A 12,132-nucleotide genomic window follows, 5' to 3' on the forward strand; every position below is an offset into this window, starting at 1 on the left:
CCTGCTGCATGAGGACTATGGCGTACTAGGATCCTTATTTTCTCTCGTGGCCGTGGGCTTCGTGATGGCAGGGCCTAGATCAAGTGCTGGCTGTATGACCAGTGCCTGGAAACTGCCAGCAGATGACAGACAGCTTAGGGCTAAGGCTTCCTGACACAGTACAGATCCAGAAGCCAGAGTTCGCAAAGGCCCCCCACCCTGACTGCTAGAGGTAACAGCTTAGGCTGGTGTGGCTGTTGGGTTCATCTTGCTACATCTGAGAGCAGGGAAGAGTGGGTCATGGGCCACCTGTAACCTGTCACAGCTGGCTCACTGAAAATACACACAGGGAGTGCTGAGCGCAGACTAGTGCCCAGTAGGGCAAGTCTGTGTCCAGCCCATGCGACGGGGATGACACCAGCTATGCCATCTGCACCAGTGAGACCTGGAAGTCAGACTCCACTGTCCACTGTTAAAAAGTCCCATGATGGCTGGGGCAGAAGGGGCTGGGGCATGTACCTTAGCACATCCATCCGAGTTGCAATTGTCAGTGTCCCAACCCCTAAAAAACTGACCCAAATGACCACATCCGTTCTTAGCTGTGGACTTCCGGCCCCTGGGTTCTCTTGGACATAACTGGCTCCTGGGTCTTCTGTTGAACTCGCTTAAGAGCTGTCCCTGTTCTGGGTGAACTGCAACCTAACTTTGTATGGAACTGAGCTGCAGGCTGATATTCCTGTGGCAAAACATGTCTTTCACAGCAACCAGTCAAGCTACCAGTAGCCTGGTTCAAGACCTTACAAGGCTGCCCAGCTTTGCCCAGAGGTGCTGCTGCCCACAGCACCAGGCACTGCTCAGAGTGGTGTGTCTTCTGGCTCAGAGACCACTTCTTTGCTTAAAACTGATACACTCGTGTTTCATGCAGGCCAGGAGTCTCTTAGTTGCTCTCCATTGGAGCGACATGGAGTGTTGGCTTAGATCCCTGCTACGTGGTGCCACCATCCTGAGATGACCTGGCCCAGCACATCACTCCATTGCCCCATCTTGTGCCCCTAAGTTCTTGTCACTGGCTGTCACTGTAGAGCAGGAGGCTATGTCCTGGCACCAGGTCTTCCTTGCTGCAGCTGCCACTGCTGCCACCAGATGAACTAGCCACTCCTTTAGAAGGCACAAAGGCCATACTGCCACCCCTTGGAGTCCAGATGGGATCTCCAGATTATAGTTGGAGAACGCTTTCCCCCACAGTCTACCAGACACTCCAACAACGAGAACCAGTGGACAGTGACAAGATATTGCTGGTCCCCAGGGCCAGGAATAATGCCAGGCTCCAGGACACGCTGCTCTGTCCTGCACACCTGGCAAGTTTGTCTTCTGCAGAACAGAAAGGGGTCTGTGCTGAACACTGTGAGGAGGCACGAGCCCTCATTTTCCCAAAAGGGCATAGTTGCAGTCTACATGGCTCAGCTCCTAAAAGGCACCATTTCTATGATTATGGCTTTCTGGAAAAATTTCTATGATCACAGCTTTCTTGAAAAAGTAGTTTATTAATACACTTGGATGTACAAATGGGAAACAATAAATACATGATTCTACTGGTCAGCCGAGTGAACCACAGGACCTTGTCTGTGCTCAGGGTCTACCTCAGTGCTCGGGACGGAGGCCTGGGCAGGAGCTGAGTGGGGGCTGCTCAGTGCACAGCACTGGGGAAGAGGCGTACGGATGAGCACCAGGTCAAGGACCTGGGGTGCCCTAGCCAAGGCTGTGCTGACTCCGCTCCTGTGTGCAGCATGAGGCCTAGGGAAGGGTTTCATAAAGCAGTGCTGTATCTCAGACGGGGCCTTCTGAAGGTCATTTGTCACCACAATTCTACTCAGCAGGGTGCAAAGCCTGGGGACCCACGTGAGGTGAGGGAGTCACTGGCAACTCGTGTGCTGTTCTGAGGTTCCCACTTTCCCGTGAAAACGGTACCTGAGCCCGTCCACTTCAGGAGGAAATTAGATGGGGCAGGACACAGGTGGAGGGTGAGGCGAAAACTTGGCACACGTGTGAGACCACCTCAGTAGACAGAGTTATACCCACACCTCAGGAGCCAGCATCCACCCCTGAGGGCTGAAAGGCCTGTCGGGGCTGGTAAATAGTCCTCACATTTCTGGACTAGCACACGTGACATCCGTGATGAGGACATGGTTCTCGAGTCCTGAGAGAAGACACGTTTGTGAGTCCTGAAGGTGGCAGGGTCTAGACAGGCAGATGCTGGCCCATGAACACAAAGGAACACAGGCTCTGGGACCTTGTGACCGAGTGACTGGCAGGTGGTAGGTAGGTGGCCCTCAGTATGCAATCTTCCAGTGTGTGGGCTGCTCACACGCTTTCTCCTGGTCTCCACAAAACCGGTTGTATGTCGTCTTGGGGTCCAACCCCAAGATCTCTCTCTCTTCATGAATCCGAAAAGAAAATGTGGAAACCGAGGTGCCAATAAAAAACCTACGGAGTAATAAGAAGTTACCTGGGACCAGCAATGGATTTATTGCACACACACACAGAGCAATAGATTAGACACACATGCACATACATGTGTACACACAGGTTGAGGTGCCAATAAAAAACCTGCAGAGTAACAAGAGGTTACCTGGGACCATCAATGAATTTATTACACATACACAAATGCGCACGCTATACACACACCAAACAATGCATTTATTAGACACACACATACCCAGAGGCTGACACCCTCCGCACTGGCACCTGCATCGGTCATCCCACGCTTCAGCACCCACTGCCTTGCAGACACCCCTTCTCTCCACTACAAATGCCAGACCTCCACCTGACTAAACACCACCACCAAGGACTCTGCATCCGTCTTGACACACTGGCAGTAGCAGGGACTATTTACTAAGCTGCTATCTTAGCTAAGGAAGCCCCTTTTCCAGGGTCCTTCAGATTCCTGGGGTGACAGAAAGATGCGGCCAGTCCTGACCCCTGGACCCTGGTCTTCTGGCACCTAGTGACCAACTGATCCAAGAGAAGCTCCGGAGTGCTACAGTACATGACTATCCTGGAACTCTGGGACCTTAAGTACGCACCGCCTGTGGAGACAAGTATGGGGTGGGCTGTGCTGATGACAGAGGCAGCTATAGTCAGCTGTGTGAAGTCCCCTCTGAACTGGGAATTGCAGTCAGTTCCCGAGACACCGCTTGTGTCTAGTAGATCCTGGGCAGAACCCCAGGCAGAGAGAAAAAAAGCACAAGCTCAGAGCCTCCTCAGAAAGCAATAATAGATATAGGACCATAGATATAGGGAAGATACAGGATGGCTCGGCTCTCTCCATCACGCACACCGCACAGGCCATGTCTGCAATGAACAGCAGTTAGACCCACACAGACCCTCACCCGCCTGTCCCTGGTGCTGGGATGGTGGCAGCGGGAACCGCAGAGGCCAGAACACAGCAGAAAAACAACATTCATGGAGAGCAAAGCAATGGGCAAGGTGGGCACACACCAGCCTTCTAGACCTCTGCATCTGGACCCACAAGGATAGGCACACACCAGCCTTCTAGACCTCTGCATCTGGACCCACAAGGATAGGCACACACCAGCCTTCTAGACCTCTGCATCTGGACCCACAAGGAAAGGCACACACCAGCCTTCTAGACCTCTGCATCTGGACCCACAAGGATAGGCACACACCAGCCTTCTAGACCTCTGCATCTGGACCCACAAGGATAGGCACACACCAGCCTTCTAGACCTCTGCATCTGGACCCACAGGGAAAGGCACACACCAGCCTTCTAGACCTCTGCATCCAGAGCCACAGGGAAAGGCACACACCAGCCTTCTAGACCTCAGAATCCAAAGCCACAAGGATAGGCACACACCAGCCTTCTAGACCTCTGCATCTGGAGCCACAAGGATAGGCACACACCAGCCTTCTAGACCTCTGCATCCGGAGCCACAGGGAAAGGCACACACCAGCCTTCTAGACCTCTGCATCCAGAGCCACAAGGATAGGCACACACCAGCCTTCTAGACCTCTGCATCTGGAGCCACAAGGATAGGCACACACCAGCCTTCTAGACCTCTGCATCCGGAGCCACAGGGAAAGGCACACACCAGCCTTCTAGACCTCTGCATCCAGAGCCACAAGGATAGGCACACACCAGCCTTCTAGACCTCTGCATCTGGACCCACAAGGATAGGCACACACCAGCCTTCTAGACCTCTGCATCTGGACCCACAAGGATAGGCACACACCAGCCTTCTAGACCTCTGCATCTGGACCCACAAGGATAGGCACACACCAGCCTTCTAGACCTCTGCATCTGGACCCACAAGGATAGGCACACACCAGCCTTCTAGACCTCTGCATCCAGAGCCACAAGGATAGGCACACACCAGCCTTCTAGACCTCTGCATCTGGACCCACAAGGATAGGCACACACCAGCCTTCTAGACCTCTGCATCTGGAGCCACAGGGAAAGGCACACACCAGCCTTCTAGACCTCAGAATCCGGAGCCACAGGAAAAGGCACACATTTTTGCCTTGCTTCCTGTTCTACTCGGGACACTCTAACCTGAGCCCACCCAGAGTGCCCACCGCTGATGCACAGAAGACAGCTGCAAGGCCAGCAGCCCTTAAGGGCTCCCAGAGCATGGCTACAGAGGCCTTTAGTCTCAGGCAGACCTGTGTTGCTTCAGGGGCACAAACAAACCAAGGAGGCCAAGCAGCCTGGGCAGGGTATGTCTCTGGGGTAGACAGGAGCAGAAGAGATCCGGGCGTACGCCATGGAGAGTGTGTGCATGACAGACCTGAAGGGTCCAGACCTACTGTTCTCAGCAGCCCAAGGAGACAGTGGGCAGGCTGCTACCGTTAAAAGAGCAATGGAGCCAAACGGCCAGAGAAGGTGGACAGCCACAGCCACCTGCTCAGCTGCTGAGAACTGGGGCAAGCGAGAGGCCCCTCTGCAACACGGTGAACAGGCACCTGGCATGAGCGCAGATCCACTGGTCGATGATGGCCACACCTCCATCCTTGTACAGCTCCAGCTCCTCCCACGTGGGCTCAAACCTCACCATTTCCGGTAGCAGCTTCCTCAGTTCTTCCTGCTCTGCGAGGCAAAGGAGAGGCTGCTGACCCTCCAGGAGGGGCACAGTGAACACCTGCACCTGCCTAGCACCCAACCAGGGGAAGAAGAACTGCCTACCCTTCCTGATGGCGTCTGTGGCCACGAACACCTTGTCCAGCTGGTGAGTCTTCATGAGGCTGCGGATCTTCTTCACGGCACCCTCCAGGCTGGGTACGTCCTCCCTGTGGCCCCAGATGAAGTCCTTTCTCCTCAGGTGGACTCCAAGGTAGGGGCCGCCGAGCGCTGAGCCCAGTTTGACCTACAGAAGACAGGGAGGTGGGGAAAAGATGCAGAGAGCTCCCTGGGTGTCCTGGGAGCCAGAGGGACAAACATGTCCTTGAAAGTATCCCTCCGGCCTGAGTCCCACACAGATTCCCCTGGGGGAAAGGATCATCTTGACAAGAAGACCATGAAGGAATCAATCATCACAAATACTTTATCTGAGTGACATAAAAATCATAGATGAACCACCAGAAAAAAATGAAAAAAGAAAAGCTATTTAATACTTTCTTCTAGGCAAGGCCATCCAAGCATAGAACACCCAGAGACCATCAAGTACAGTGGGGTCCTAACAGCCAGTGACGCAGAGGAGGTCCCAACAATGCCAGTCGAAGGGAAAGATGACACCAGAACCCCAGCTTTGGGGGGAAGTACACATACAAGGACAATGCATGACCCAAGGGCTGAAGGAGCTCTGGGGCAGAGGCCATGAGAAATGCTGATGATTTATCTTTCAATGCCTACTTCTGCTTAAGGACCCCCCAGCCCCCACCCACCCACTTCCTTCTTTTCCTTATTTTATTTTTTTTTAAATATTTATTTATTTATTTATTATTTATACAACATTCTGTCTGTGTGTATGCCTGCAGGCCAGAAGAGGGCACCAGACCTCATTACAGATGGTTGTGAGCCACCATGTGGTTGCTGGGAATTGAACTCAGGACCTTTGGAAGAGCAGGCAGTGCTCTTAACCTCTGAGCCATCTCTCCAGCCCCTTTTCCTTATTTTAAAAATATTTTTTATTTTTGAAACAGTTTCTCTATAGAGCCAGACTGGCCCAGATCCCATAGCCTTCCTGTTTCCGCCTCTGAAGACTGGGGTCATAGGTATATGCCACCATGTTGGGCACAATCTGCAGACTTCCAAAAAAAAAAAAAAATCCGATTTTATGTTAGCAAAAATGTCCCCACTTCAATACAGAGACATGTATGAGTCATGTCCCTAACTCAAGGACTCAGAGGAGCTTGACCCCTAGCGTGCCACTCCTGTCTGGAATGAAATCGCCACAGGACAGACATGGTAGCTTAAAAGCTGAACCATCCCTAGTTCCTCTCAGCCAGGGGCGGCCCAGCTACCTTCATCCGCGTCCAGTCTTCCTCCGGGGTCATCTTGTCAGCGGCATCTGTGGAGTTGAGGTGCTGGCTCCGGAACTCGTCCCCCACGGCCCGCAAGTGCTTTGCAAACACCATGCTGCGCCGGGTCTGCACGAACAGGGCCGAGTGTCACCAGGCCTTCGGATGAATGAGCAGTCACGGCTTCACTATCTACCCCCTGCCCCCTCCTTTCCGCAGGCTGCCATTGGCAAGGCTCCTCAGCCCTCCCAGCTGGGTCATTTTGTGCTTCTTGCTGCCTGCACCACCGCCACCTACAGAGCCTCTGGTTAATCCCTTGACAGCAGTGGTGTCACCCATAGAGATGGGGACAGGCCCATGTGGGGCCACTTTAGGGAGCGCTCTCCCCCCAGCCAACCCCAGAGCCAGGCCTGCCTAGGCTGCAAGGCTGGCCTGCACCATTTTCCCTTGGCCAGCAACGGCTCCAGGTCCACCCAGCTCCTAGCTTTACCCTTTGTCTGATTCAGGCTGCATTTTTCCTAAACTGAACGGAACTGGATGACTGTGTCTCTGCTGCAAACCACATGCTTCAGAGGAGCAGGGTGGCTGCTCCCAGCCTGACACCTGCTCAGCTGGCCAGTGTCCTCAAAATACCCTGGCTATACCGCTCCCCTCCAAGCAGAAATGGCTCGTGGTGTTAGGACTCGCTGCACACAATGTCCCCTTTCCCAACCAAAGGAGAAGTGGCGCAAGTGCAGCCACCCGCAGTGTGGAGAGGACACGTCAAGGGCTGCATGTCACCCGTGGCAAGACCACTATGTCTATGGCACAGAGCACTGCTCAACAGAGCACTCGAGGCTGGCCCTAACCGCGAGTCACTCCGCACCACAGCAGGCCCTGCAGTGAAAGCAGACCTCTCTCTGTGGGGTGGAGAAAGCCCACTGGGCACAGCCCAAGGTTTCAGCCAGCAAGATTGAAAGTTGCTGCTGACGGTTAGGTTTTCAGAACTGAACACACGCTGAGGCTGCTGGGAGGTACTCACGTCCCAGTACTCTCTGCCTCCATAGTGGTCATGAAGCAGGTTTTCGGCTCGGTCCAACATCACAGACCTGCATTTAAATAAGGAGGAAAAATGAAGATTTCAATGATTCTCAGAGTTCAAATGTTTACTCTTGCACTTTCCAAGAACACCACATGGGAAAGCCTTGGGCCCCAATGGTGCAAGTGTGTCGGGGACCCTCCCTGGGAGCATCTAGCCAGGCCTGGAGCTGTGCCCCTCCAATGGCCACACCGTCACCTCTTCATAGGCTCCCATACACACTCTCGGCCAGCCTATTATCCTCGTGGTACCCCCAAAGACGAATGCAAAAGGAAGCCACGAGTGTGTCCGGCCTCCAGCGGCCACAGCGGCCTCTCGGGGCACTGGAGGCGGACGACAGTGTAAGGATAAAGTGATTTACTGAGCAAGGTGTTTGGGATAGTGCAGACCCTGCTCTTAACCTACGGTGACAGAGCACAGACAACCCCAGGCTGGGGTCTCTCTAAGAGTCTCCTTCCAAGACACAGTCTCCTCCCACGGCCCACCCCATCCCCAGCCTAGTCCCCCTGCTGTGGAAGTGGGCACCCCACAGACTGCTGGGGTGCAGGGAGGGGCCTGGTGAGGTGTCAGGATGGTGATAGACAAAGCCATCACAGTGAAAGGCCCAGGCACTTACCGCGCAGACGTGTTCTTTAGAAGTACAGGTGCGACAATGGAAGCGGAGCCCTGGACGGACAGGCAGGAGACATTGAGGCCCCTTGTTTCTTCATAGCCCCAAAACCAGCCTCTGGAAGACAGAGCCCAGCCTGTCTGTCAGTCCAGGAACAGACGAGGGGCGTGCATGCCCATGCCGGACTGCAGTCCCACTGGAACTGCCCCTCACTCTGAGGCTCACAGGCTAGCACTATGGACAACAGGGTTCTTGTAAGAACTAAGAGAACACCCACGAAACTCAACATTTCCCAGTCACTGACAGGAGACAGGCAGGGGAGGAGGAGGTGACAGCAGTCACGGTTCAGCCAGACAGCCAGGTTCTCCAAATAACTCTTCTTCCAAGAGGACCCCCGTACGTCACGCACAGAGGGTGCTAAGTGACAGGCAGGACGTTGGGGCTAAGATCACCATTCCCATGTCATGCTCAAGTGGACATAAAAGGAGAGGGGAGCTGGGCATGGTACGTGACTATACATTCAGTACTCTGGAGGCTAGGACAGGAAGGGCGGAAGTCAAAAGACCTCCACTGGACACACCATCGCCTGTCTTTGAACACAGAATGGGGGAGACGTAGCTCAAGTGCTTGAGAGCCTGCTTAGCAAGCACAGGACCCTAGGTTCGACCCCAGTACCTCAAAATATAAAGTAAAAAGGGTGAGGGTATCTCAGAGAGGTGCTCTAAGGACTAACAGTATGAGGTGAGCTACAAGAGGATGTACCGGGGCTTAGGGGTGGCCTCGGGACAGTCTCTGTGAACCTTATGGGGCCTGTAGCCACAGTGCTACCTGTAATATTCATGCTTGTCCTGCGAGTAGAGGAGAGGGTCGATGCAGGGCCGCTCGTCCACCTTCTCCTCCCAGGTGCCCTCCTTCCAGCCCTCGGCGTAACCTTGCAGGACGTATACCTGGTCGATGAAGGGCCCACCAGACTCTGAAAGAGACCCCAGAGAGCGTGCCACACAACAGTGACCCCAGAGAGCGCACCATACAACAGGGACCCCAGAGAGCGTGCCACACGACAGGGGCCCCAGAGAGCGCGCCACACGACAGGGGCCCCAGAGAGCGTGCCACACAACAGGGACCCCAGAGAACGCGCTACACAACAGGGACCCCAGAGAGTGTGCCACACAACAGGAAGCACAGCTGCGTGGGGAGCTGTGCACCCCGTATGAACGACTTTCGTGATTTATGGAAGGCTTCCTTAGCCCTCAAAGGCTTGAGAAAACTTCCAAAGCAGACAGCAAGGTCAATGGCATGAGCACGTGGGCGAGGAGGACAGAAGGGAACTCACTGAGGTCTCCTTGACCTCTCTTAGTCCCCATTGGAGCAGGCCTACCTTCACCCCTCCCCCTGTTGTTGCTGTGCACTGGGCCCCCAGCATATGCTGACCCCTCGAGGCCCCCAGTATGTCCTATCATCACATCTGCTTCATCATTAGCCCCCAGTGAGCAGAGTCCCAGCAAGGTTTGTGTTCCCTTTACCCCATTACCACCGTCATTTTACCAGAACCACCTGCCAGATCCAAAGTACCAATGAGCGTTTGTCTGGAAGACAAGCCCAGTTATGGCAAGTCACAAAAAGGAAGTTTCTAGGTCTTCACGTTCACCCTACATGAGGCCTGCCTTCGGCGGATGGACCCGAGGCCCAAGCTAAAGCGGCTCCCCAGCGTTGATTGTACAACAAAAGCTGGGCCCAAGCACAGCTTTGTCCTGGCAGTCTCACGCCCAGGGCACAGGCACAGGCACCATCTTCCCTGTGGGCTTCCCCAGACCTACTCAAGCCAGAGGGAGGGAGGTTTGGTGGCAGCAAGGAGAATCAGCCCTATGCCTTCAGGTGCCATACAAAACAGAAGGGGCCCTGACTATACCTTTTTCACAGTGAGCAATCCACTGGCCTTGCCCCCACAGAGAGGCACGGGCAGCTTCTCCAGGCACCTGAGACTGAGGCAAAGGTCAGGCTAACTTAGCTGAGTCTGACACCCTAAAAACCCAAGCCCAGCTCTTGTTTTCCTGGACCCACAAGCAAGTTTGGGAGCTGGGCTAGGCAAAGACATATTCTAAGTATGCATTTACTGACTCCGCATCTTCAGCCTGCAAGAAAAAGTAAGAAAAAAATATGGCTTGTGTTCCTGTGTTCCCAGGACTGACTATCATCAGAACATGTTTGAGAGCGATGAGATGTGGGGAGAGAACTACGTCCTGGAAAGATATCCTCCTGAGGCAGCAGTTCTGAGCAGGGGGCAGAGGTCACGGGGGAATAAAGATTTGATGTACACCACTGGTACCAGCCAGGCTCTAAATGAACCCCTTCCTTCCTGGAGCCTCCAGTGCAGCAGAAGAAAGGATTTGTCTTCCAACCAAAGCCACAATCAACTCTAAACACCTCTCTACCCAGGAAAGTTCGACACCTCTCAAAAGGTGGAAGGGGGTGAAGTCAAGTGGGAGGCCTCTTCAGAGACCCCTCCCCACCATCGTGGGCATGCTCAATTAAGATGGTCTTCCTGCTGCTTCCTCATCAGCACTCTGACCACACCTGCCATAGCGGTTCTGCCCTGCTTCCCTAGAGAAACCACTGAGGAAGCACTACAGCCTGGCTAAGTGGGAAGTGCCCGCAAGACTGAGCCAGGACGCCTGACATTGCATCAGAAAAGCCTCCCAGTCCAATGCCCACCTCACCTGCAATGAACTGCTCATACTCAATGACGGGGATGTTTTTATTGAGACTCGGAAGATCGAAAAACTCGGACCAGGGAATCCGGACCTGATGGATGTCGGGGCTCTGCCAGTGATACAGACGGCCCCACGGGGGCAGGACAAGCACCCACTCCTCGGTCTTCAGCAGTGTCTTCAGCAGCGATGCAACTCGGATATAGACATCCCTGCGGAGATTGAAGCCTTCTGGGGGGTTGACATCATACAGAAGGTACCTGAGCAGGGAGCAAGACACAGGCCTTGAGTTGGGAGGCCGATGGAAAAACTCCACAGTACACAATGATACTTGAGAAAGTCTTACAGCGATGTAGATTCTAAAACTTCAGCCTCTAACCAAACCAACCCGGGCAGGCTTCACTCACACCGTCACTGGCTTTACCTGCACCGAACCTCTGGTTTGCTCTCCAGTCTGGGGAATACCAGCCACAGAGGAAGCACACAGTAACTTCTGTCCTACCGCTGGGGCTCAAGATGGGCCTCGGGACAGGACGCCTGAGCCGACACTGGGCCAGCCAGCGTGGCCAGAGCAGGGCTCCACCTTCGCTCCTGGACCTTCTGGTAGAGATCTCTTGGGAGCAGCTATGATCCTTACCAAGGCCAGGACGACCTTCGCCGCACAAGCTTCACCCGTCCAGTCCACGCGCGCAGCCCCGGCCCCGCTGGCTCCCGCTCCACTGCTGACCCCGTCCCAGATGCCCCGCCAAGCATGGCGTGGACACACTTACCGTCTGCGGGACGCCGCCCCAGACAGGATGTCCGCAGCCGACTGGCCAGGCCAGAACTCCTCTCCTGAAGCCGAGACTGGCCGCCAGAATGCCACGGCCAGCAGCAGGCAGACGACGCTGAGCGCCGCCATGGCCCCGGCGGCCACGCACTTCCGGCTACCGTGCTCCCTCCCACTCACACCCCCACACCCCCACTCCGGAAGCGCGCGGGTTTACCCTGCGGAGCGCGTCTCTAGTAGCTATGGCAACGCGGAGCGGCCCTCTACGTGCACGCGCCTCACGTATTCCGGGGGAGGGTGTGGCCTGGGGCGGGGCTTCCTGTTGGCTGCCGTCTTCCCGCGCTCGCAGAGCTGCAGTTCGGCGGCCGGGCCGGGCTGGGCGGAGTGGTAGGGTCGGTATCGCTCGGTGCACAGGATGGCACGAGAGCAGGGGGAGCTCTCTTGGGTCTCACCAGGTACCTACTGAACTGCACTATGCCAGGCATTCCATTCCGGTCACCTGGTATTGTACGGT

The 12,132-nt window shown here is 54.9% G+C and overlaps 1 protein-coding gene across 3 annotated transcripts; it reads right to left on the reverse strand.

The window, feature by feature from the left end:
• Positions 1-1,503: 1,503 nt before the first annotated feature.
• On the reverse strand, positions 1,504-11,889 carry Pofut2 (protein O-fucosyltransferase 2). Of its 3 annotated transcripts, none has more exons than XM_075979860.1 (9): positions 11,620-11,889; positions 10,859-11,109; positions 8,970-9,114; positions 8,148-8,258; positions 7,475-7,541; positions 6,457-6,582; positions 5,180-5,360; positions 4,960-5,083; positions 1,504-2,463 (listed from the first exon to the last, which is right to left on the reverse strand). In XM_075979860.1, the coding sequence occupies exons 1-9, from the start codon at positions 11,748-11,750 to the stop codon at positions 2,310-2,312; spliced, it is 1,290 nt and encodes a 429-aa protein (XP_075835975.1). In that variant the 5' UTR covers positions 11,751-11,889; the 3' UTR covers positions 1,504-2,309. The 3 variants fall into 3 exon arrangements, 1 of the variants encoding a protein (XP_075835975.1); XR_012911326.1 differs by having other exon boundaries at positions 2,325-2,463; positions 4,960-5,078; positions 11,620-11,781; XR_012911325.1 differs by lacking the exon at positions 1,504-2,463 and adding an exon at positions 2,484-3,772 and having other exon boundaries at positions 4,102-5,083; positions 11,620-11,781.
• Positions 11,890-12,132: the final 243 nt, after the last annotated feature.

This window comes from Microtus pennsylvanicus, chromosome 7, assembly GCF_037038515.1.
Source record: "Microtus pennsylvanicus isolate mMicPen1 chromosome 7, mMicPen1.hap1, whole genome shotgun sequence".
In the NCBI taxonomy this organism is placed as follows: domain Eukaryota; kingdom Metazoa; phylum Chordata; class Mammalia; order Rodentia; family Cricetidae; genus Microtus; species Microtus pennsylvanicus.

Coding starts and splice junctions, on each gene's coding strand:
- Pofut2 (XM_075979860.1), bottom strand. CDS start 11,750: ATGGCGGCGCTCAGCGTCGTCTGCCTGCTGCTGGCCGTGGCATTCTGG. Junction 9,115..10,858: donor GTATGAGCAGTTCATTGCAG/GTGAGGTGGGCA, acceptor GGTCTCTTTCAG/AGTCTGGTGGGCCCTTCATC. Junction 8,259..8,969: donor GACAAGCATGAATATTACAG/GTAGCACTGTGG, acceptor TCTGTCTTCCAG/AGGCTGGTTTTGGGGCTATG.